The sequence below is a fragment of the Paroedura picta genome, chromosome 17 (genome assembly GCF_049243985.1).
Source record: "Paroedura picta isolate Pp20150507F chromosome 17, Ppicta_v3.0, whole genome shotgun sequence".
Lineage (NCBI taxonomy): Eukaryota > Metazoa > Chordata > Lepidosauria > Squamata > Gekkonidae > Paroedura > Paroedura picta.
Window position 1 is genome coordinate 21072155 of NC_135385.1, and position 25370 is coordinate 21097524.

Here is a 25370-nt window from a genome sequence, read left to right on the forward strand (position 1 = left end):
AATGTTTGGCTTCGGCGTGGGGGGGGGGGGAGAGACAGCTGTTTGCCAGGCCGGCTCATACCAATCGTCCGTTTACATAAGGCCAGCAAACTGGTTTTACTTAAAACAGCGTATTCCAACTCCAAATCCCTCCCCCCCCGGCAGATAAAAGTTCCCCAGCTCTGCAAACGCTCAAGAAACCATTTAAATGAGAGATTCTCGTGTTATCGGAGACCACCCTTGAGCACAGAGATGTAATTTTAAAAGAATTCCCGTACAACTTTTTCCAGTCTCCTCTTTTTCCCCCAAGGAGCTCAGGATCACAAGGCGGCAGCGTGGCGTAGTGGCTAGCGTGGTACAGTGGTTAGTGTGGCAGACTAGGCTCTGGACGGCCCGAGTGCGAATCCCCCGCTCGGACGTGGAAAACACACGCGCATCTTTCCTTGCAGGGCTGTTGTGAGGATTAAAATGGAGGCGAGGAGAACCGTGTAAAAACTGTGTGAACGGAAGGAAAGAAATAAAATGCACTGATTTAAACCAGATTCCAGTGAGTGGCCGTGTTGGTCTGAAGAAGCACAATAAAATCAGAGTCCAGTAGCAGCTTTAAAACCAACAAAGATTTATTCAAGGCGTGAGCTTTCGAGTGCTTGCTGCTACTGGACTCTGATTTTATTAGTTTAAACCAGTCCTATCCCTCCCCAGTTCCTCCAACTAGGAGTGCAGCCCTTTGCAAAATTGCGCTCCGCAAGGCCGTTCTGGCTGGAGGACAGTCAGTCCAAGGGCGAAGCTGCCCCATCGGGGGCGCAGGCAGGCAGCCGGCCCTTGCCCGAGGGCGGGAGCCGCGTCCACACGTGCCGCCCGTGCGCATCTGGGCAGCTGTGTCGCGCCGGCAGGAGCCGAGGCGCCGAAAGCGGAGGCGGGGAAAGTCCCTCCGCTGACAGCCCCCCGGCCCCGCCTCCTCCCGAGCCCAGCCACGTGGGCGACCCGCCGCCGGATTGTGCCCGGAGGCCCCGCCCAGTCTCCCCCAGGGGGCGTGGCCCGCCTAAGCCGCGCCCCTCCCCGGCCCGCCTGCCCGGTTTAAAAGCGGCGCGGAGGCGAGCGGCGGGGAAAGCGGCTCTTGGCAGGCGGCGAGGCGGGGCGGGCGCCTGGAGAGACACGCGCGTCGCCCGGGCTGCTCGACACGCGTCTGCCGCATGTCTGAATCGCCGGCGATGTTGAAGAGCTGCGGGAAGAAGCTGCTGCTCTCCTTGGTGGGCGCCATGCTCACCTGCCTGCTGATGCTGGTGGGCGACGCGCAGAGGCGGCCCGGGCTGAGCCTGGCGGGCGAGCGGGCCGGCCTTCTGCTGCGGTCTTCCCCCGGCGAGCAGGGCGCAAGCGGCGGCGGCGGCTTCGGCGCCTATTTCAGCCAGCTGAGCCAGAGCAAGCGGGAAGCGCGGCCGGCTGGAGGAGGAGGCGGCGGCGGCCGGGCGGAGGACGGTGCCCGGCGGCGGGTGGAGGAGATCGCGCCCCGGGATGTCTTCATCGCGGTGAAGACCACCAAGAAGTTCCACAAGGCCCGGCTGGAGCTCCTGCTGGACACCTGGATCTCCCGCAACAGGGACATGGTAAGGGGCGAGTCGCCTGCCGGGCAAGCAGTGCCTGTCGCTTCTCAACACGGAAAGCACTCTGCACATGGGCCGGAGCATCTTTCGGAGACGATGGGGGAGTGCATGTAGGTCCAGGCTGCGGCGTCGCAGCTGGAAAAAAAAATGTTCGCTCAGTAACAACCGCTCCAAAGAGTCAGGCTTGCTCTGAGCGTGATCTGGAGCATCTCTTTTCCAAAAGAGCCTTGCAACTGACACTCTGCACGTGTTTTGGGGGGAGTGCTGGGGCCATGGCGCCTAGTTCGCTCCTTGAAACTGACCAGGTTCCGCGGGCTGCAGCCGCTCCGAGGTGCGTGATGGGGGTGGATGGAAGGCACTCTGCACATGCTCGGGTGCGCCTTTTTTGAATGAGGGGGGGCATTGCACATTGTTCGGACATAGTGACTGCAAATGCGCTTTCTCAGCGGCAGTTGCTGCATGACGGACGCGGGTGGCAAGGCGCTCTGCCCATGCTCAGGAGACGTTGCGCGTCGTCCGGCCCTTGTTGTGCAGGGGAATGCGGTGCAGCCCGCCCCCACCCGGGAGGCCTGCGGCGAAGGGGCGTGTGGCGCACGATGCCCGCCCGTGCCAGGGAAGCGCCAGCGAGCGGGCAGGATCGCGGCGGACGAGTGCCGGCAAGCCCTCCGCCTTGATCTGGGGCGGCCCCACCCGTGACCTCCAGGGAGGGAAAGCGAGCCACGTTCCTCCAGCCCCACCCCAGAGGCAGCACAACCGTTCAGTTTTGCATTTTTTGGCTTGAGAAGGTGGTCTGGGGAGGGGATTTCTTTTGGGGAGGAGGTCAGGGACTTGGGTCTGTGCCCCCCCTCCCCATTGCAGGCGAGGCTTGGCCTAAAGGCGTGCGCTTTGGAGGAGGGAAGGGCAATGCGGAGGTCGAAGCCAAAAGAACTCTGTGCATGGGCAGAGGAATGGATTTGTACACCCCCAAGCCAGCTCTGCAGCTCGGATCATTGAATGGAAGTCCCCAAAGGCACCCCCCAAAATGCATTTTAAAGAAAATCTTGAGTTGTAGAACTTCCCCTTGCAAATTTCGACTTGAGCACCGGAGTGAAGCAAGCAAACTCGGTCACAGAAACCTTCCCCCCAGTCCTTACGCCTCCACTTCCTCCCTAGACTCCTTGCTGAAGAAAACTGCTGTCTTCACGCTAAAGCCGGCGCACGCTTGGCAGCAAAGGCCTCTTGCGCAATCCATGCCGCCCTCTCTGGAGACCGGCCTGCTAGTTCCCCTTTGGTGGCTGCCAGCACGGTGCCCAGCTGCCAGAATCGAAGGCCGCCTGTGCTCTCCAGAGCTCTGAGCATCTGGGCTGCGTCTTTCCCCAGACAGCTTGAAAATTTGCTCCAGACGACTGGCAACCAAGAATGGTTTTTCTTGCCCATTTGTGAGGCTGCATACCTCAGAGGGGTTTCTGGGAATCCGTAGTGGGGCAGAAGTCTTCAGAGGGCAGGGCTGCTTGTTGGGCTTGTCTGTGTTTTTTGTGTTTGTGTTTGTTTGTGTTGTTTTAATCTGGGTTATCGCTTTTGTGAGAAGCAGAGGGTTAGCAAGCATGTCATTTCAGTCCTGCAGCATTGGCCCGGTGCCCTGAGAAAGAAATCCCACCGAGAAATCCGCGCAGGGAAGGTTTCCCCCTCAGCAGATCCACTTAACTCTGTAACCAACTCTCTCGCATTCTCGGCCCGACGGGGAAGAATGATCCGTCTCCCCCCTCTCCTGCCCCCACGCCTGTTTATTACTCCCCCCCCCCACCCGCTGCGTTTCGTCCTCTCTTGCTTTCTCAAGAGGCTGGGGGGGGGGGGAACGAAAAGCATGACATGTGATTTGTGCCGGTCGACTGGCCTTGTCAAGACTCAAAGGAGAGAGTGAAGGACGGACCCTTTAGCATAAAGACGAGGGGAGGGGAGGGAGAAAATTCTCAGGCTTGCGGGAGGAACATGTCTAAGCTGTCAAATGCCTTTTATTCCCCCCACCCCACCCCCTTCAATGTCCAGTGGTTCCTCTAAGACGGAAAGAGGGTTGGGAGAATAAAGGAGCGATTCCCTGAGACGCGGGAGGGAAAATGACTTGCTATATATTTTCGTTCATCTTGGAGCTTTATCACTCCTTCCCGGGTTGTCGGACAGAACCCAGGCTGAGTGTGCCCAGTTCTAGACTGCCCTCTGGTTCCCTGTGGCTGGCCTCACAATTTCAGATTCATGGCTCTGATGCTGTGGCTACAGGGAGCATCCTGGCCCTAGATGCCCACTTCCTAGTAACTCTTGGTAGGCACTGTGGCGCCCAGGGGCGTCATGTTGGAGAACCGCACTGAGCACCAGAGAGTAGCCCTGTAAGGCAGCCCCTTGGCCAGATATCTGTACCATCATCCTGCTAACTCACAAGGAGAATTTCTCCCACCTTCTTTCCTGGATGGCTAGCCCTGTACCGAATTGTGGTACCATTGGTCTCCCCTGTGGTAGGTCAGCCAAGCAACCAAGGGGGTTTCATGAATAGTGTAATAAGGCACTTATAAGGATACCAGCAAATGAACCTGGGTCACCTTGCTTGACCCTCTTACAGTTGTGCTGGTTCTCCCAGTCCTGGTACCATTGACTTGTCCCTTGTATAGATTCCAGAAGAGTTATTGCACAGTGACAAAGGATTTCATGGGTACACTTGACAGCTTCAAGTTATCTGTAGCCTGCGGGTTGACCGGCACCTCCAATGGAGACCACAACAAGGAGGAATTTGACCCAGTTCTTGGGGTCTTGGAAGAGATGGGTGTCTTTGGAGCAACCGGGGCATTTCCCCTGTTTCAAACAACTTCGATATAACAGAGATGCTGGTCAATGCCCGTAAATAAATAATAAAATACAGATATAATAGAGGCAGCGATTTCTGCTTGTGCATCGCTGTTTAGTCTTCAGTTCTGTAAGGTCAGGCTTCCCATTTCCCTCCATTGGTTATCATCTTCTGTCCACCCAATGGGGGCCTTTCAGTAATTCCACCCCCACCCTCAAATTAAATAGGAGGTGGATAAGATGCTTAAAAAACGGAGCAAGCTTAAGTGTCGGAGTTCCAGCACGTGTTTTGTGAAGGACCCAGCTGCTCCTGTTGGTTGTTGGAGGAGCCCTTTTGCTACTGATGTCTCGCAGGTCGTCCCGGGGTCTTTGGCGCTTCAGGCGGGGGGCCGCTCCTAATCTCTGCCTGGTGTTTCTGTTTCGGCAGAAAGTTCCGCTTCCTTGCCCTGGCCATCTTTAGCTGGGGAGCTGAAGATGGCACCAGCCCCGTCACCTACAGCAAGCCCTGGGAAAGGCTGCGCCTTCTTTCTCCGGGCTTCTAGCCTTTCTTCTTGGGCGTTTCTTTCTTTTTTTTGTTCCGTCTCGTTTGTCCTTTCGGCTTCTCAGAGCCCCGCGCTCCGGCTCTCACGCTGTCTCCGCGGGCGAGTGAACAAAGCCCCCTTTTCTCCCCGGGCTGAGAAAAGACTTTGCAGTCAGTTGTGTGGTGCTTCTTTGCCGTGGGAACAGTGGCGGGGGGAGCTGAAACCAGCAACGGTCCAGGTCGGGTTGCCTAGGGATGCGGGGCGGGGGGGGGGGAGAGTTCAGGAGCCGGGGGACGGTGGCTGCGTCTTGGAGACATGCCCACATGACAGGCCGTGGCGTGGCACCTTCTCTTGTGACACCCGAGGGACGCAGGCATGCGGAGTTGCGAAGACCCATGGCTGGTCAGGTCCGAAAGGCGAGGGCCGCAGGGATGGAGGGGCAGGGCATGTGTTTCCATGTGGCTGGCCCATTCTGTCTCAAGCACATCATAGCCTGTGGACTGAGGTTCCCCAACGTGGCCGCTGACACCTTTCCTGGCGCCCACCTCGTGTTTTCGGGAAGTGGGTGGAGCTTTTGCCCGGCAGTGCTTCTGATTGGTCATTGGAGAATGGACAGACGTTTCAAAACGTTGTTTTGACAGCAGCTGCCTGCACAACACGAGGATCTTCACGGTGTGCTTGAAGGCAAGCTGCAGAAGCCATCTCATGGCCAGCTCTGCCTTCCACAGGAGCCATTTTTGTGGCTGTGTCCAAATTCAAATAGGTTGGGGAACCTTGCTCTGGACTAAGGAAAAGGCCCCAATATCTTTAGCTCAGCCTAAATCAGTAGTGCATACATAGGCCGAGCTTAAGTGCTGGAGGGGCTCCTGACTCACAGCACTTAAGGTGCTTGTGGAGCCCTGCAGTAAACCAGTTTGGCGGTCTTGCCTTCTTCCCTTGTGAATTAGAGCTCTGGGACAGAAGGGGCAGCTAACGGGGAATGCCTCACAAGCCTTATGGTTAGCCAAGCAGGTGCTTCAGTCTTGGTCACCTGGTGACCTCACAGTCTTTCCCTTACCCCTAGAGTTGCCAACACTGGGTTGGGAAATTTCTGGCGATTTGGGGGCCAGCAGAATACAATACCCCACTGAGATCCCTCCCCAGGCTCCACTCCCCCCCCAAAAAAATTCCCAGGAATTACGCAAACCAAATCTGGCACCCCTGAACACACCAGTGTTAGCAGAACTCTGCTCACGTTTATGCCCATCGTTCCCTTGTTTTTCTTCTAGAGCAGGGGTGGCCAAACTGTGGCTCTCCAGCGGCCCACGGACTACAATGACCATGAGCCCCTGCCAGCAGGGCCGGTCACGCAAAACACCATTGGGCTGCAGGGTCCGATTCTTGCTCATTCGGTCACTGCAGCCATGTCCCTTTTGCGTCTGCACCGGGTCGGCGTGGTCAGACTGCTCGTTTCTGACGACTGCTTCCTTCTCGCCCCTCCTCGCCTGGTTTTGCAAAGGGGGAAATGGCTGCAATTAGTCAGAGCGTGAAAAAGCAGACGGTGCCTGTTGACAAATCAAAGGTGCTCTTCTTCTGTCGCCTTCCCCTTTCTTGCTTCTCTCTGTTCTGTTTTTTTGTTTTTGTTTGGTGGGGGGGGGGAGAGTTTCTGTTCCGCCACAACATTTTGGCTTCCATGCCTTGCAGCCTGGTGGGAAATTCTGTGGGTGTGGCTGCCCGCCCCTCTGCCCTGGCAAATTTGTGTCCCGCGTTCCTAAATCTGTTATTTTATTAAAATGCTTTATACATTGCCTCTTCCACTGGCTGCAGGAAGGCAAGGTGATTTGTTGAGACGTTTTAAGGCCCTCTGTTTCTCTCCAGCAGCTGACCGGACTTGGATGGCCACGGCTGGTTGGTGCTTGGAGGGGAGATCACCAGAGGCAGGCAAACCATCTCTCGTCCCCTTGGCAGGGCAGGGCAGGGACTTAACTTGCGTCTTGTAAGCCGGCACGTGATTCTTACACTGACAGTCTATTGTGCAAATTGTCGTCCCACCTCCTCTGCAGCACAGGGGTCCTCACCCCTTTCTTGAGACTGCAGACACCTTTGGAGAGAAACAGACCTACCCACTGCCAATATGAGAAATATATTCATAAAAGAAAGAAAAAACGTCCTATTTTTGTAGTTTTCCTTGTTTCTTTATTCTTTAGGACTTCTGTCAAAGCGGAATCCAGGTAATCTCCGTTTTCAGTTCTTTCATCAGTGACAAGTCCTTATATATATTCATAGTTTAATACTGGCCACAGGCTCACATAGGTATGGGGATACCAGTCTGTATTGACACGTTCCCTTTGGATTTCTGACAAAATGGCTGCCGCAGAAGGCGGAGCCAACCTCAAAATGTCAGGGAGTGAGATCATGTATCATAAAGGGAACACAGTGCTTTTTGGTATGTTATAGGCATGCCAGCCTTCAAGTGGGATCTGGGGAGCCCCAGGATTTGCACTTCAACTCTATACTACAGAGATCGGTTCCCTTGGCGGGTTTGACTTCGCAGTACTGTGCCTCACTGAGATCCCTGTCCTCACCTGGCTCCATCCCCAAATCTCTGGGCATTTCCTGACCTGGATGTGGCCGTCTTATTCCCCATTAGTGGCCAGAGGGGACCTTGTAACCCTAGGCATATAAGTTCAGTCGTGCAATGAAGTTCCTTGTGTTACGGTTTGCAACGGCTGCTAAAGCAACTTTTGAAGCAATCTCATCTCCGCACAGCCCAGCAGGAGCCCTGCTGGCAGGCCCGTGGCCACGAGGGCTCACAAAGGGGGCAGGCCCCATCAGGCATTTGCCTTGCCTCTCCAGCTAGTGTGAAATCTGTCACAAGTCTTTCAAGTTGGAGCTAAAAAAAAAAGAAACAAGGTGTGAATCCTGCCCTAAACCTTCCAAGTGTGAATTCTCGCTACCCAATTGACTAGAACAGAAGTAGCAGTTAGCAGAGAGGAAGAGTCCTGATGCTTAAAAAAAGGAGACAAAAGTCTGGGAGGGTAGGGTGTGTGTGTGTAAAAGCCCTAGAGGTGAGAGGGGAAAGCTGGAAGTTGCTCTGGGCCTGATCTGAGGTGAAAGCCAGGGCTTAAATGAAATAAATGAGCGTGTGGAAATCGTAGCAGATGAATAGCTAAGCAATGTCCAGGTCTGACGCAGGGGGGTTGAGATTTCCAGGCCGGTCCCCGCCCCGCTTTGCCACAAGTTCATACAAGTTTAAGACGGCATTGTTGTTTATCCTCAAGCACACATAACCCCCAACAGAAAGGGGGAGACTAAGTTGCACATGGGAAACCTGCCTGGAAGATGGTCCAGAAGTGCGAAGCAGGCTAAAACCCTTCCTTGTGCTTAAGAGGTTACGGAAGAACGCGTTCTGGAAGCTTGCCTTTGGTCCCAGGGATGCTCTGACACCAGCAGTTCTAAATTCTGAAACCAAAACGCATTTCCTTCCTGTGGCAGGCGACATGCGCTGCTCCGAGCATGGCTCCCGAAACCTCAGCGCCGCGTTCGGCTCTCTCACATTCGACTAAACTTGGGCTTACTTAGCAGCGTGGCAGAGGACTGCCTTCTCTTGCTCTGCCCTTTGCGCCACACCTGGAGTCCCTAGGGACCTTTAAGCGACAGCTCAGAAATGGGGCTTGACCGCTCCAGTGGTGGGGCTCCCGAATCGGAGACTCTGAAATGGGTGAAGGGTGTCGCGGTTTCCAAGTGAACAGGCCCAGCAATCAGAAAGGGACAGGTTAACGACAATTCTTAGGCATTTCTTTAGCTAGATACCCTGTTTTTCTCCCCAGTGAGGTCCCAAAGAAACTTACATCACACTTCTTTCCTCTGGTTTGTCCCCACAGCAGCCCTGCGGGGTAGGCTAGGCTGAGAGAGTCTGAGTGGCCCCAAGAAGTGTGCATGCACACGCTTTGGTCTTCAAGGTGCAGCCAGACTCGAACTTTGTTCTGCTGCTTTGGACCAGGAGAGCACCCCACCTGAAGTGGGCTACGTTTCCTGTCCCTTCTGCCATCTGCTGCGTTTACACTCCATTGCACCTGATGAAGTGAGCTCTGGGTCACGGAAGCGGCTGTCAAGAATGGATTCTGGGCCGCCTTTCCTTTCCCTGCTTGCTCCCATCTGGAATGATACTTGGGAAGGCTCAGCACTGCAGCTGCTGTTCCCCTGGAGAAAGCAGCGTCTTTGGAGGGTGTTCTCTGTGACATTCTGCCAGGGGTGGCAGGGGCTCAAGGCTATTGTAGACCATGGTCCTCTGGAGAGCCACCGTTCAGTCACCCCTGCATTATACCAAACAAAGGACCCTGCCTTACCCATGGCTCTAGCCCCAAACCTCCAGGGATTTTCCACCCCAGAGCTGGCAACCCAGAGAGGCTAGAATTTCTCAGGCCAATTTGAGCAAAGCAGCCGAGCCAGCCAGCCTTGGGGAGCCACCCACCCCTCCACTAAGCGAGCTCCGGCAGCCTTTCTGGCCAAGGCCGATGACAGCCGGAGAATGGCCAGGAAATGAGAATAATTGGAAAGGTTTGTCCAATCAATCTGGCCTGTTGTAAAACCTTCCTCTCCCTCCCCCCCACCCCTAAACTGGCACAGGGGCCGATTGCAGCACTCCATTATTGGAGTCTGAACAACACCCCCCCCCTCCGATTTCCTGTGTTGTCTCTAAGCTGGGAGACGGAGTGGTGCTGGAACAAGCTGTAAAGCTCTCTTCCTCCTCCCCCCTGCCTTCATTTCCTCCTTTTATCTCTATGGTAATGAGGGCCTTTGTTCTGCCCCCTCCCCCACTATGGAGTCCTGTTCTCACTTCTGGATTCTCTGGTCTTTTCGGGTCTCTCCCCCCCCCCCCACCACCACTCCCCCTTTCCTCCTGCGGCTAATTCAGTTTGGAAACCGGATCAGAATGGAGTGTGTGTGCGGTATACAAAAAGGGATGACTATAATGCCAGAAAGTTTGGGGGCGGGGGGGGGGGAGCGGGAGTACGCAGTCGGATGTGAATGCAAACCCACCAAATTCCTGTTGCGCTGGAGGATTTGCCTTAACAGGACCGTGCAAGAAACAGCTTCCTCTCTTGGCCGTGCCAACTGTGGAAAAAGAGAGCTCTTTAGCACAGCGGGGAAGGCAAGCGGGTGGTCTGGTCCTCCAGCATTTTAGCAGCCAAAGGAAGCTGGCCCGGTGTTGGGTCACCGTGTTGGTCTGCAGCAGCAGAACCAAGTTGGGGTCCAGTGGCACTTTTGAGACCGACAAGAGTTTTATTGGAGGCACACGCTTTCGTGTGCGCCATGCATAGGTGCCTGGCGGAGCCCACCTGCACCCGGAAGCGTCTGTCTGCCTTGAATAAAAGGGACTCCAACTTTTGACAGCGTTCAGACCAAATCTTAGCGTGTGCAAGTTTGCGTAGATCAGGGCCCACTTCCTCAGGTGCCTGTTGAAGGTCCCAGCAAGGCCAGGATGTCTTATGGGGGCTGAAGGTGTGGGGGGAGGAGAAAATAAAGAGCCAAAAGAATGTCAGAGGGAGACTGGCTTGAAACCCGCCAAGTCAGAGAATTTTTCAAGAGGTCTCTCTTCTGTTCTGCCCGCCTCCCAGGGAGCCCCTGGGATTCACTTGACGTGTTAACCCGTTTTGGTTGAAACCGGCTTGAGGGCGTTGTGAATGGGCTTTGTTCTTTTGTGATTGACCTTGGAGTTGTGCACGCTTGCATCTCGCTGCAGGTAGTGAAAAGTGGGGTGCAAAACCCCAACTCTTCTTTGTTCTTAGTTTTAGGCCTCGGTTAAATAATTTGCCTGTGGTGTCTTTTTCTCTCCCCCCACCTCTGTTCAGCTCCGAAAGAATGCATTTGCCTCTGGGACAGCACATTCCTGAGCCACTGCAGTTTCTTGGCTCGCCTCCCTGCCCTGCCGGATAATTGCCCGCTTGGGGTGCATGCTCTGAGCGCACGCCCCATAAACCTGAGTGCACTCCTGTGTACAGAACAAACATGGCCATGTTTACTGTTTATACTCCAAACACAGCTGTGGGCCTTGCCCAACTGGATCTGGTGACCCGGGCTGGGAAAGTTCCCCTGAACCAGTTTGGACCACTTTGCAAGAACTTCTCTTCGCAGGGCGGTGCTCCTGGAAACATGGATTTGGAAACGCACTTGAACCCCGATTGCCCTCGGGAGGAGCCATCCCTAAGTGGATCCTGGGGGACCTAGGGGTGGGGTCCCCAAATTCTGTCCCTCTTTGGCCAGCACACTTCACCTTGGGAGAAGTTGCCCCCCTGTTTTCTCCAGGCCTTTAGGGTGGGTTGTCAAAAACTACCAAATTGCCCATAAGTTGTGAGATCTGGGAAGAAGAAGAGCTTGTTTTCATACCCCACTTTTCACTCCCCTGAGGCGTCTCAAAGCAGCTTACAGCATCCCTGCCCCAGACATAAGAACAGAAGAGAAGCCATGTTGGGGTCAGGCCTGTAGCCCATCCAGTCCAGCCCCTTGTGTCACACAGGGGCCAAAACCCAGGGGCCATCCGGAGGTCCTCCAGCAGGGCCAGGACTTCAGAAGCCCTCCCACTCTTGCCTCCCCCCCCCAGCACCAAAAGACAGAGCATCTGTGCCCCAGATAATGTCCCATCATACCTAATGGATCTAACCATTATCCGGCACCCTGCACTGCCAGCTTCCTTGAGGATCAGCCACCATCTCTCTCTCCGGCAGGCCATCCAAATTCCACCCATTCCTGCAGCCGCCCTGGAGTGTTGGTCCCGCACTGCTGCTTGGCCCACCGACACGCCGCTTGTCTGCGGATTGGGGGCTTTGCTGGGTCGCGGGATGCCCCCTCTGTGCTGCCAGCCTGCCGCCCAACCCCTCGCCAACAGACTTAGCACCAGCTTTGTGCAGGGCCTTGGCGCCTCGGGCCCTGTGGCCTTTCCATGTGGGGCTCGATAATAGGGCTTGAAACCGGAGCCCTGGAGAGGCAGGCGAGGAGCACGCGGTGGGAGGGCTGCGCCAGCACCTAATTGCACAAGATGGTCATTGTCCCCATGGGGGATTTAATAGAAGAGCCTTGAAAATTGCAGAGGGGAGGGCCGGGTAGGGAGAAGGAGAGCAAGGGCTTCTCCAGCTGCTTGGGAAAGCCGCGTAACCGCAGGCTCCACTGGGTGAAAAATTTGGGTTTACATCTCAGGCTCCGGGGGTCTTTGTGCCAGCCAGTCCTTTGAGGGTTTGGCAGGGCCCGAAAGGCATTTTTCTTGTGCATTTGGACAAAGGGGGGGGGGGAATGACTTTTCCAAGAAATGTGTCTGTCCTAGCTGGTGTGTTTGAATAATTTGGGCTGGGCGAAGAGCGTGTGTTTTGGGGGAAAATAGTTTTGGCCAGTGGGGGCCTCTTCTGTAGAGCTCTCTGACTCCTCTCCCCTTTGGCACCAGTGATTCAGCCAGCTGTTAGAGACGCAATGGGAAGGAAACTGGAAAAGATCCCGTCCAAATCGCCTCCGCCCCTCCCAGTGGGAATTCCGAAAGTGCGGACTCTTAAGAGGATCTGCTCCGGGCCACACAGGGCTAGGTCCCACGCCTCCACTCGGGCTGATGCTTTCAAGGAAAATCCACTCGGCCTCTTCCAAGTCCCGCAGAGGTTAATCCACTGGCACCTGAATCATTTAGTGGTTGCAGTGAGGTAGAGGAACCCACCAAGTGGCTGAGCCATGCGATGCCCCCTCTGTGCTGCCAGCCTGGGAAATTCTGAACAGGAAACAGAATGGCTACCACTGACCCCGCATGAAGCTGCCCAATACTGAATAGAGCAGGGGTTGGCTAGATGGCCTGCAGGGCCCCTTCCAGCTCTATCCTACAATGAATCGGGTCAGGTCAGTATTTCCCGCTCTGACCGGCAGCAGCTCTCCAGGGTCCTGTCCCAAGTGGAGGTCTTCCACATCACTGACTGCCCGATCTTTTTAACTGGAGATGCTGGGGACTGAACCGGAGACCTTCTGCCTGTCAAACCAATGTGCCTCCATTGATAGCGGACACACAAACGCACACAGAACTGCCTTGTGCTGAATAAGGCCATGGGTCAATCCAGGAGAAGCTGGTGATCAAACCTTCGGCACGGCAAGGAGATGCCCTCCCACTGAGCCGCCGCCCCACACCAGGGGAGCATCAAGGTCTAGAACTTTGGATAAACGAAAAGGCAGGTCTCAGCCTTTCAGATGTTCAAATGGCAGAAGGGGTGCTTAGGTCATAAGAATTCAGGCGGACTGAGGCGCAATCCTGTTCTGCTTCATTGCAAAAACAGCAGTCACAGCCTGGGCAGAAATGGGGGGGGGGGCAGGGGAGGACTTCCGCGATCTATTTTGACACTGGCCCGCCTGGATTTCAGGCCATCTCCCTGGAAGAGGCGATTCCAGAGGGCTTTGAAATGTGACAGCACAGAGCAGGCAAGGGAGGGTCATTCTCCCCTCCCGGGGTCTGACAGCTCCAAGGTGGGAGGGAGCGGGTGCCTGTGTCAATGACTGCCGGAGATTTCTGCAGCTACTTTTAGCCGGAGCCTCCTTCGATGCCGCCAGGAACGGGAAATGGTTTCGTGACTCATCTAGCCATGGAAATAACCTCGTCCTGTGACAAGGTGGCACGGGTGACTTCTGCCTTCCCCCACGGGCCCATTTCCCGTCTCTTGTCTCCTCCCTGCCCAGGGGTACCTTAAGAAACGAACAGAATTAAATCCAGGAGGAGCCCCGGTGGCCCTTTCCTCGGAAGCATTGGAGTGTTTCAGGCAGCGAGACACCTAAAAATGAACGCTCCAGTGCATCGGATGAAGTCAAAAAGGTCCCGTTCTCCCCCCCCCCTCCGCTAAGTCTTGGGGTGGGCCACAATGGTAGAAGTCAAGCCAAGGGGATCAATCGTTGTGCAATGGGGGGAAGGGGGGAGAACAGTTTGGCCTTAGCCTTAAAGCCACATTATTCTGGCTCTCTCTCCGTGGGTGTCTGCTATTGTTTCCCCGGGCTTTATTTTTTATTTTTTGCATCCTGTGTTTCTTTCAATTGCAGCCTTCGGCAACAATGCCGCTTCCTGAGTTTCCCTGAGTCCGAGGTCCTTACACAATGCAGGCTCTGAGTAAGCAAGCGAGAGAGAAAGAAACCCCTCTCCTTTCTTGTAACCGTCCTTGCTTGGCTTGTGCTGCCAGGGCAAGGTTGATCCCCGGAGGTGCCTACAGGTCACTCAGGTTCCTTGCAGGCCAGCTGAGCTGGTCTCCGCGTGAGGCACTTGGGAGCGTAGCAGCAGACCTCTGATCACATGCAGAGAGCCTGCCAGCACCTCGGAGCAATTGTAGCCTATGCAGTTCAGTTGCATGTTTTATTAAGCAGTGATTCCTTTGTGTGTGGAGGTGGTGCGTGGGGGGGGGATGCAATTGTTTTGCTTTGTAATTGAATTTCCGGACTGGGATCCTGGTTCGAGGCAGGAAGGGGGGGACAGGGTGGGTGGGAGACAGACAGGGGACCTGGCAGGGTGACATTGTGGCTCGGGGACACGCCGTGCCCTTCCTGCCCCAGGGGGACGAGGGACAGGCTGCACCTTCCCAGAGGTCGGCTCTGAAGCCCTGCAGGGTCCTTTCCTGCTAGGCGGCATTTCCCGACTGGTTCCCCTATTGTCTTTCTCCCTGGGAGGTGCAACCAGTGGCGGTTCAAGGCAGATAGCTGGCATCTACCTATCGCTATTTAAAAACACTTTGGCCTGTTTGTAACACTACTCTACGCTAGGAAATCCATTCCCGAAGAGGACAGTGGGGAAATAAGTTATAATCTGTTTTGAACTAAGGAGGATGGAGAGAGAGGCAGGAATCATTCCTGCTCTCAAGGTGCCAAGGTGGAGAAAGCAGTTGTGTGTGTGTGTGTGTGTGTGTGTGTGTGTGGAGGGCGGGGGGATGAGGAAGAAAGGAAATTCCTTGGGAGTATCAATCTGCAGATCAAAGGGACAGCAATAAAGTCAAATCAGGAAGGTTCTTCTTGTCCCCCCGCCTCTCTCTCTCTCTTTCTAACCCTCTGATAGTCCCGTCTGGAATGTAAAGGATATCAGAGATATCGCCAAGTCCTGCTCATTCCAACAGACCTTTGGCTGGCTTTTGCAGGGCATAGATGGCACCGATTGTGTGTTGCTCAACAGTGCAGCGCTTGACCCGGCTTAAGGGGCGGGGGGCTCCGTGTTGACTTCGGCACTGTGCATGTAAATTTGGTTCTGTGAGCGTAAGTGGGTGTGCCTGTCAGGAATGGATTGAGGAGGAAGGGGTGAAGATGAATTCGCAGGGCAGATTATATGCAGGCTGGTGAAGATTATCTGCTAACCAATAGAGGTATTAGAGTCGTGCCCCCCCAAAAAAACTGACACCCCCAGAGGTCCACATGAGGGTATCTTATCAGCGGGGGGGGGGGGGTCCAGGCACTGCCTTCCCGAACAGTCATAATTTGTGGTTCCTCGCTTGGTCAACTGCTAGCCTGCTGCCCCCCTCCCCACCATAAAACTGGAGAGTCCTTAGAGGGCATATGCTGTGAATGAGCTATTTAGGGGGGGGGGTCTTCATGCCTCTAGCCCTCCTCGGCATCCCCCCTCCCTTGTTCTCAAGCCTTGCCCAGGCTTTTCTGGTCAGCAATGCCAATTTTTTCTAAAAGGAACTTTTAACAAACATTGAGAAGACTGTTTTTGAAAATGTTAATGACTGTTTTATGTGGGCCTGTGTTTAATTAAAGCAGCGGTTTGTGAAAACATGTTCTTACAGGGTTTTTAACAGCGTGCTTTTTTTTTGTCAACATGGTAAGCCTTCTTGAGCTCTGTCGGAAGAAAGGCCGCTCAGGAATATTTTGAATAGGTAGAAAGCTGGAATGGGGGGAAAAACAGCCGATTTCTGGGCCAAGAGGATGGAAATTGAGGAACTGGCCACTCTCCTCCCAGAGAATCTCCCAGGCTTCTGCCTCAAAACTCTTGCCCCCTTTTCTTTTCGCCCTTAGCAGAAAAATCTGCTTCCCATTCGTCCGGCTGGGTCCCCTCCATGTTCTCTCCCTTTGTTTTTCAGAGCCCCCCCCCTCCTGATCTTCTCTCCTCCAGTTAACCAGCCCAGCTGTATGCTAATGGAGAGCAAACATGAGAGCAAACTTTAGCCTCCTTGCATTAAGTTGGCTGAAAGAACCTCAGCTATTGTCCTCCCCCCCCCCCACGGCTTTCTTCAAAGGGGGGGGGAAGAGAAGCGACCCAGCGCTGGAGGGATGGGTGGCCACAGACTTCCAGATGCAATCCCCCACTTCCAAGGCCTCCCCCCGTCCTTTCCCCGTCTCTCCCTTTGTCTTTTCTTTCTTCCGCCTTCGCTTTTAATATATTTTTGGCAGCTGGTAGCAGTCCCCCCCCCTTTCCCCATTTTTGGCTGTCTTTGTTTACTACCCTTCTGAGTTGGTCCTTTTTCTCTTCCCACCCCGTCTCTCTCCCTCCCAGCCCAAAACAAACAGCCGGCTCCCCTCCCTGGAGACCGGAGGCAGATGGTCTGGCATTACCTGTGCAAATAAATGAGTGCAGCCAGGCAGGTGGCAGGTAGGGGAGGGCGGGGCAGCGGTGCCTCCCTTGGCCGCCGTTCAGGTGGCAATTGGGCGGTGAATCAGCGCCTGGCAGAGGGCTTTTGTTGCTCTCAAAGTGGGGGGGGGGGACAGGTGTAGAGGAGCATGACATTCAGGTTCGTTTCCAGGTGTTTGAGGGCCCAAGGTCTCCCCTCCCTCCTGTGCCCACAGCCAGGTCCCCACTGGTATCTCCTTGGTCAGTTCAGTGGCCCATCTAGTCCAGCATCCTGTCTCACAGTGGCCAACCAGTTCCCCTGCAGGGCATTGAGGCTGAGACCTTCCTAAGAACGCCAGAAGAGCCCTGCTGGATCAGGCCAGTGGTCCACCCAGTCCAGCCTCCTGTTTCACACAGTAGCCAGCTAACAAGAAGGAAGAGGCTGAGGCTTTCCCTGCTGTTACCTCCTGCCACTGGTGTTCCGAGGTGGTCTGCCTGCTTTTGAAAGCTTCCAGTGGGACGCTGGCTTTTTCTGCTTCCGGCCGCCAGTGGCTTCCTGTGCCTTCTGCCTTGGCTGTTTTGGGCATTCAGGGCTGCTGGGGCAGCCGGGTGGCCCCTGGTAGCTGCAGATGGGGAGACCCCTTTCTGGTACTTTTGGGCAACTTCACACGCATTTTTTTGGGTGGGGGGGAAGGAGAAGCATCAACCTCACGGGTGGGTCGCCGAGCTACCCAAAAAGTGTTTTCAACGTGCAAGACTGGATTTTGGGGAGGAGAAAATCTTTTTTGAAACTGCTAGCAGTGCTCTAATTAAAACTCTCTCTGTCTTTTTAGACCTTCATCTTCACAGATGGGGAAGACGAAGAACTGAAGAAGAGAACCGGTGAGTTGAGCTATCGCATCCCTGACTTCCCCAGAGGGTCCTGACTTCCCCAGATTTTTTTTTTTTTAAGCCCAGTTAACAGCACTTTTCCTCCCTCCTGGGCAGTCTCAGTCCTCCTTTCTGGGTAGTCCTCAGGCAAGGGGAAGGGACACAGCATAGAAATGCTGGGTGTTGGGGATTCTTTGCAAAGCAAAGGGAGAAGAACCTACCCCCTGCCCTGCGTCCCTAAGCAGCTGTTGTTGGACAGCCCAGGCAAGCCCCATCCTGTCAGTTTTGCAAACTAAGCAAGATCAGCTCTGGCTAACCCTTGGAAGGGAGACCCCCCTCCCCAAGGAATACCAGGATTGTAGCAGGGGGGTAGGCAATGGCAAGCCACCTCTGAACGCCTCTTGCCTGGTAGCGTGACCATCTCAGGATCTCTTGGCTACGTTACACCCGCTCCAGCTTGGTGTCGTGGTTAAGAGCAGCGGATTCTAATCTGGAGAGCCAGGTTTGATTCCCCACTCCTTCGTATGCAGCCAGATGGATGACCTTGGGCTAGTCACAGTCCTGTTAGAGCTGTTCTCACAGAGCTTTCTCAGCGTCACACAGTGTCGGGGGAGCTGATTAATAAGCCGCTTTGAGACTCCTTCGGGCAGTGAAAAGCGGGGCATAAAAGCCAACTCTTCTAAAGAAATATGTTATTGCTCTTCCAGAAAGGACAAAGCAAAAGCTCTCAGTCAACTAGGGGAAGACCTATATCTGGATGTCCTCATTTCATCCACTTTTTCTCTTTTTTTTTGCATGGGTTTAAGGCTGTCTCTTCACTGGGCTGCTTTTGCAGGGACACTTCTGGAAGGGCAGATGTCCTCCTGAAATACGGGGAGGGGGGATTAACTAGGTGTCTTTTTCCTCCCTGGAGAATGTGTCGATTAACTTTCTGAATTGGAGAGGGGGAAGGGGGGGGGACGACTTACTCAGCCGAGTGTTTATAGACCAGCCTCCCTCCTCCCCCCTGGGGTCAGGCTCCGCTATTCTTCGGATGCAAATGTCCTCTATTCATGGCCTGAATGGCTTTCCACCCACCCCCACAAAAGGCGGCCAGGCAAGTAACAGGTGGCTGCTGATGGGAAAATGCCACTTGAATGCGATGACAACTTTTTCCTTGGCATCGTGGCGGCCCCCTCCCCTTTCGGAGGCCGCAGCCTGGGTCTCACTTGTAACCCCTCCCCTCTGTCCGGAGTTAACGTTCTTTGGGGAGGGGAGAAAAATCTGACCATAAACTTGGGGGGGGAAAAGAAAGCGGCCTTCTTGTTCAAATGGCTTCGTTCCCGGCGGGACGCAAGAGACAAGCGCACCCCCTCGGGGAAATTTAGGTCCCCTGCGTTCTGAACCACGCTTAGAGCCTTCTAAATCCACTGAAGTCAAGGGACTAACAAGGACTCAGCCGTTTAGGACTGCACCAGAGGGACGCTCCCACGTGCATTGAGCTGTGGTGGCAAAAAAGTAAACCAAAAGGTCCAGGGGCACTCCAAGGACTAGCAGCATGATTTGAGAACCAACTTTGAGTCTTGCAGCAACTTTAAGACCAACTAAGTTTTATTCAAGGGCCTTGGTCAGTTTTCGTGGGCAGGCACGCCTCCTCAGATACACAGCGTGTACGCTCCCATGAAAGATCAAGATATTCTGGGCGCAACGAACTGGCCACTCGAGGTTGCCCCAACCTTTAAAGCAGGAAATTCAAACCCAGGTAGAAGTTTGCAAAGGTGACCCTCCTGTCTGTCCTTTCCCCTTCCTCTAGGCAACGTCATCAACACCAACTGCTCAGCTGCCCACAGCCGCCAGGCCCTGTCCTGCAAGATGGCGGTCGAATACGACAAGTTCATCGAGTCGGGGAGGAAGTAAGTGTGGGGCGGGGGGCTGCGAACTGGCCTGCCGCTCAGCGGCAGAGCATCTGTTTTACTGGCAGGAGGGTCCTGGGTTCAAGTTCTAGCCAAAAGGATCAGTTCTGCAGGATCCTTAAAACTGAGTTGTTCCCCTGAGCTTATGGTTCATGCCTTCAGTTGCTGGCGATCTTCTCCCCCTCAAACAACGTACCCAGGGATGGTCACATTTGTCTTTTAAAATGAAGATGCTGTTAGTTTGTAACAATCTTGTATTCGTATTTATACAGTTGTTTTGTTAGCTGCCCTGAGCCCACATAGGACCGGCCGGCCTATGAATTGCATTTGTGAAGAAATGAATTCTGGCTAGCAACAAGGGCCGTGCAGGATGGAAGGGGCGTTCAATTGTGCCAGGTCTAACCTGCCCTGCCTGCCGTTGCTGTTCCGCTAGGTGGTTTTGCCACGTGGACGACGATAACTACGTGAACGTGCGGACCCTGGTCAAGCTGCTCTCGAGTTACCCGCATACGCAGGACATCTACCTTGGGAAGCCCAGCTTGGACCGGCCCATTCGGGCAAACGAGCGGATCAGCGAGAACAAGATGGTAAGAGAGCCGGCAGCTCCCGAGCACAGGTCATAGAATCAGAGTTGGAAGGGACCTCATGGGTCAAAGGTCGAAGGGCTGAGTCACACAATGGGCACGATTGGCCTCCGGAAGCCTCCCCCCAGATGCGCTCTTTTAGTTGAACATAACAAATTTTCTCGTGATAGCGATTAATCTAGACGGATGCATTGGCTTGGCACGTGGACTGGTCTGAAGATGCCACATCGTCTGCTCTGGCCACCTGTAGCCCATGGGCAGATTTGGGATTCTGACATTATATGATGGGAGCAGCCACAAAACAGTTGTACTTACCCTTATATTAGCTGGGAAATTATGACGTTGGTTCCTTCGTAAAAGCACTTGGAGGGCATCAGAAACGTTCCCAGAGGACCCCACGGGCACCAGGTCGGGGACCCCCGTGCTACGGCCTTAAATATAACATTGGGGAGAAACAGGAAGTGGAAGGAAATGGAGAAGGCCCCAGAGAGCAGAGGACGTCATGCCTCTTGGCGTTATTTAGGAAAGGAAGGGGAATATTACAGATCACTCATATGACTTGCATGTCACAAATGTTTTCTTTATTTGGTAGTCCGCCTTCTCGCTGGGACTCCAGGCAGGTTACACAGTGTGAGCCAAATAAGCAGGACAGCGTGTGGAACGGGGGGTCCCGTACAGAGCCCTGACAGGAAGGGCTGGTGGGGAGAAGGCTGGGCTTTTCAAAGGGCCGTTCCTCAGCAACCGAGCTGGGTCCCTTCTTCCTTGGGCGCAGCGGAGAGGCCATTCTGGGCAGCGGTGGAATGCCTGATGCGGCTGAGATGAGCTTTCATAAACCTGCTCTCTTCTTCCTCCGCAGCAACAGGTCGACTTCTGGTTCGCAACAGGCGGGGCCGGTTTCTGCATTAGCCGTGGGCTGGCGTTGAAGATGAGCCCCTGGGCCAGGTAAGGGGGCCGCAGCTTGGCCTCGGCGACGTTGGGGTGATGGGTGGTGTAGCAGCTAAGTCTAGCTAGGACCCCCTTTGTTATTTCCTCCCTGGCTGAGGCCTTCTTCGCCTCTGTTCTCCTGACAGCGGGGGCCACTTTATGAGCACGGCGGAGAAGATCCGCTTGCCGGACGACTGCACCATTGGGTACATCATTGAATCCATGCTGGGGGTGAAGCTCATCCGGAGCAACCTCTTCCATTCCCACCTGGAGAACCTCCATCAAGTGCCCAAGTCCGAGATTCACAACCAGGTATCTTCCGGGGTTCGCCCTGAGCGCTTGCTTATACCTTAGCGAGCCAGCGGGGTGGAGTGCTTGAACTGTTGGACAGGGGTCATTCTCTTTCGGGGGGAGGAAGGCAGAATAGACCCAAAGCCAATAAATCGACTTCCCCCTCTTTGGCCGTTGTGCAGAGAAGGTGTGGATGCAGCTACACCACCCAGAATTCCCGAGAGACAGTAGCCATGCGCCTCTCGAAAACTTTTCTGATGAAAGCGTACGCCAGCGTGAGATCCATTCTGTTAGTGGCACCTTCATGGCCAGCCAGGTTTTATTCATGATGTGAGATTTTATGCGCAGGCACACTTCCTCCAAGGAAATCTATAAGGAGAGAATAAATCAGCAGCAAATTAGTCAACAGCACTCTAAAGATTCCCGTATTTATGCAGCACAATGAAGACGGTTTTATTCCCCTGATGCTTTTGTGAATGGGGTTGTTGTGTCAGCAAGGCTAACAGTTTGCTGTATAGTTGCTGGATAAATTCACAATGCTGTTTACTGGAGAAGCAGCTGTCAGGCTGGAGAACTCAAAACCTTTTCTGTCGTCGTGCAGGTGACTTTGAGTTACGGGATGTTTGAGAACAAGAGAAATTCCATCCACATGAAAGGCGCTTTTTCTGTGGACGAGGATCCATCCAGGTGAGCTTTTAGCTTCCCGGCAGGCAAAAGGGGACCCAACAGCTTTTCTCTAAGTTGCCATCTGGTTATTTAGGGATTTTGGAAAGCTGCTGACAGCTCCTGGGGTCCTGCTCTAAACAGCAAGTGACAGCAGGGGTCAAACCTTAGAAGTCCTCTCTATGTGGAACATTTTGTCCGTTTGCTTTACTTGCTGTCTGCCTTTCGCGCTGAGGGGCAAGGCAGGTTAGAAAGCTGGAGGGGAAATGCAAGGCAACCTTATATGATAAATGCAGAACGCAAACAGAAATAATAAAACAGGATTAAACAATCAGAAATTAAACAAGGAACATAGGACAATTGGCATTTTAGCTCATCCTAGCCTCCTGTTACCTGGGCATTAATTCTGCTTAGCCAAAGCACTGACCCTAACCAGCTATTTTTCTTTTGCCTTGCAGGTTCCGTTCCGTCCACTGCCTGCTGTACCCGGACACCCCTTGGTGTCCCCTGAATGTCGCTTACTGAAAGACAAGGTGTTCCCCCCCCCCCTTTCTCGAACCTCGTCCCGAGTTCCCCCCGGTATCCGAAGGGCTCGTGGGACCTGTGTGCGCGTGCGCATGTGTGTGTTTGTGTGTGTGGGCGGCATGTTCCCTTTTGCTGCAAAGCGATTAGCTGTTAATTACTGTGGTTAATTCACAGTGTGCATATGTTTAAAGGCTGCCGTGCGGCCCCTTCTGACCCCATCTCTCCCGGCTGCCCAACAGGCAAGCCGAGCGAGCGGGTCTCCTTGGTGCCCCTGCCGTTTTTGATAGGGCGGGGGTTAGGTAGGTGGGAAGGAATTGCCCTTCAGCTCCATGAGGTCTTTGGCCAGAGGAGCGAAGCATGTGCTGGATGCTGCAATCCAAAGAGCTGCAGATGCCCCTGTGTAGGACTGCACTGCACATCTCAGAATCAATCAGATGAAAAGGTGCTCGTGACCCTTGGCCCAAACTGGAGGGCCCCAACCTTTTCGCAGTCTGTGGGCACCACTGGAATTTTGAGACGGTGTGGTGGGTGCAGCTGCAGAAATGGCTGCCTCAGAAGCCTCAAAATGGCTGCCCCGGAAGGTGGAGCTAGCCACAAAATGGCTGCCCCCACTTACCTTTAGTCACACAGTGAAGATCACTGTGCCATGGTGTTAAACTGCTCCCACAATCATTTTTCTAAAAATCTGCCTAGCCAATCAAATCCCCTTCCACCTGATTTTTCTTTAATCTGCGTCTCTTCCAGCAGCGCTTTGTGGAGTGCTTTTTTTCTCCTTCCTTCCCACCTGCTAGGCTCCGGCTAAGTTTTCAAATGAAGGTTTACCTGCTAAAAGGTGGTTGTTGTTGTTTCTGATAGTCAACTGTTTTGTATGTTTTTTTAAAGAGGACTTCTTGCCCTGTCCCCTTCTGGAACTTATCTGTTTCTAACTATCCCAAGTCCTGAAGGACTCTGTCTTTTTTAACGATTCAGAAAAGTTGCATTTTGAGCTGGTCTCTGGCACTCCCCGCTCTCTCGGTTGCATTGAAGGGAAACCGATGATGTCGTAGGAAGGCCAGTCGATGGCTCTTCAATGCAAAATCTCTCTGCTCACCTGTTGCTTCTAACAGCCCATTTTTCCCCAGGCTAATAACCTGCGACCCCGGGCCTGGCTTTAAAGGTATTAAAATATCGGTGCAGCCAATACTCAAAAACCCTCAAATACTACCTGATTGCAGGATAAGAGCAGGGCAGTGTTAGCAGGTATTCTTAGCAGGACTCCGGAGAGAAAGGTGAGGCAACCTGCAGAACAGGTGGGCGTTTGTCCATTCTGGCTGCACCTCTCTCCTGGATTGTGGAATCTTAAGCCTCTTTTCTACATTGCTCTGTGGGCAGAGGAGGAGGAGAGAGAGAGAGAGAGAGAGAGAGAGATTGGAAGATTTCCATTCCAAATGCAAAAAAATGGCCCATAATGGGCGGTAGCTGTAAATATCTTTTATTTCAGCAGTATTATTTACTGTGCCTTGTTTAAAATGTTGACTTTTGTGTAGCTTTATAAAAAAACTGTGGATTTTTTTTTAAATTTTACATTTCCCCCCCACTGTGGATCAGAAAGGGGGAAAAATGCCTGCATCTATTAAAAAATATGTTTAAAGTGAAATGCAAAAAAAAGAAAAGAAAACCCTTTCTTTTAAGTGCTACTTATCCTTAATTTATATATCCCAGTATCTGGGATATTGCTCTGTTCTCTCCCCCCACCCCATAAAGTAGTATTGTGTTTTTTAAAAACAAAACAGAAAGAATTAAAAAAAAATAACCATGATAAAATATGTTCTCAGGGAATTAAACCTGGTTGTTACCAAGCCGTCTTTTTCTGGGCTTTCAATAAAGATGCTTGTGGGCTGAACAATGTCACGTGACTGGTCTTTTCATTTTTTGAAGGCCGAGGGCATTACGATGGGCATAAATTTACAACTGGGGGTGTGGGATGGGACAGTATAGCCCAATCTTGTCAGACTGCAGAGCCTAAAGAGGGTTTGGTTCTTGGACGGGAGGCTCTTAAGGGAGGCTGTGCAGAGGGAGGCAGTCAACGGGGAACCACTTTGGCTTCTCCCCTACCTTGGGAGCCTCATCTGGGGCCACTGTCAGTCACTTTCATCTGACTGAACAGACATCTGCATTTGCAGTGAGTGACATTCACCCAGAGCAGCCTGGTAACCAAGGACAACTTTCGTGTGGCTGTCATGCTACCACATGCAGAATCCCTCAGTGTCTCCTCTAGTGGCTGTTTCGTAAAGGTTGCAAAACTAGAACACCACTGCAAGCTCTGACTGCACGGACAGACAAGCCCACCTTCCACATCTGTCCGGGCTCCCTTCTGACTGGGCACGGAGCCTGCGTAGTCTTAAATGGAGAAAAGTTTCTGGCTGCGAAACTTCCTTGCCTTTGGGATGGACATATGGGCATTTCACTTCACAGGGGGATGCTGTCCTCCAGGTGGGACTTGGAAATCCCCGGGCATGGCAGCTCATCCTCAGCAATCAGTTCCCCTGGAGAAAATGGCGGCTTTGAAGGGTGGACCCCATGGCGCTGTACCCTTGCCCTCCCCAACCTACATCCCCAAATCAACAAGGGTTTCCCAACCTGGATCCGGTTATTGGTGGTGGCCAGGGGAGACCTGGGAGCCCCTTTCAGACGCCCCCTCCCCCAGTCTTTTCCAGGCAAATTCAATGACATTAAGTGTCTTGGACTGGTGCAAATAGCCACTCATCGATTCTGAATCTGGATTCGAGGGCCACACTCCACCTCACTCCCAAATATGAATGACAAAAGCAGGGCACCTTTTCTGATCATGTGGTTCTGCTGCTTGCTTGGGGGGGGGGAGGACGGGTTTATTGAAATGCGCCACCATCGAGGAACAAGCCCAAAAGACCCACAACACAACAAGAAATATTGGTTGGAAGTTGAACTGAAACCATTAAGAGTGCGTTTAAACTCTGACAACAATGCGCCCCTTTCAAATTGCCCCGTAAGCTCCCTTCAATAAAGAGCTCTGTTCTACAGCCATGCCACAATGGGCCACCGGTCGGTATACTTCTGAGCCACAGGAGTGGGGCAGTCACTGAAAACCCCCGGGCTGCAAACATATTGGCTCATGCCCTTGAAGGGTGGGCCGCTAGGGGCTCCCCCGGGTCATAAAGGACTCATGTTCCTTC

General features: G+C 53.6%; 1 protein-coding gene across 1 annotated transcript; it reads left to right on the top strand.

The window, feature by feature from the left end:
• The first annotated feature begins 1086 nt into the window (after positions 1–1086).
• Positions 1087–24066, top strand: LFNG (LFNG O-fucosylpeptide 3-beta-N-acetylglucosaminyltransferase). Its single transcript, XM_077317154.1, has 8 exons — positions 1087–1583; positions 17264–17312; positions 19093–19192; positions 19626–19779; positions 20633–20718; positions 20847–21012; positions 21593–21678; positions 22113–24066. The coding sequence occupies exons 1-8, from the start codon at positions 1173–1175 to the stop codon at positions 22177–22179; spliced, it is 1119 nt and encodes a 372-aa protein (XP_077173269.1). The 5' UTR covers positions 1087–1172; the 3' UTR covers positions 22180–24066.
• Positions 24067–25370: the final 1304 nt, after the last annotated feature.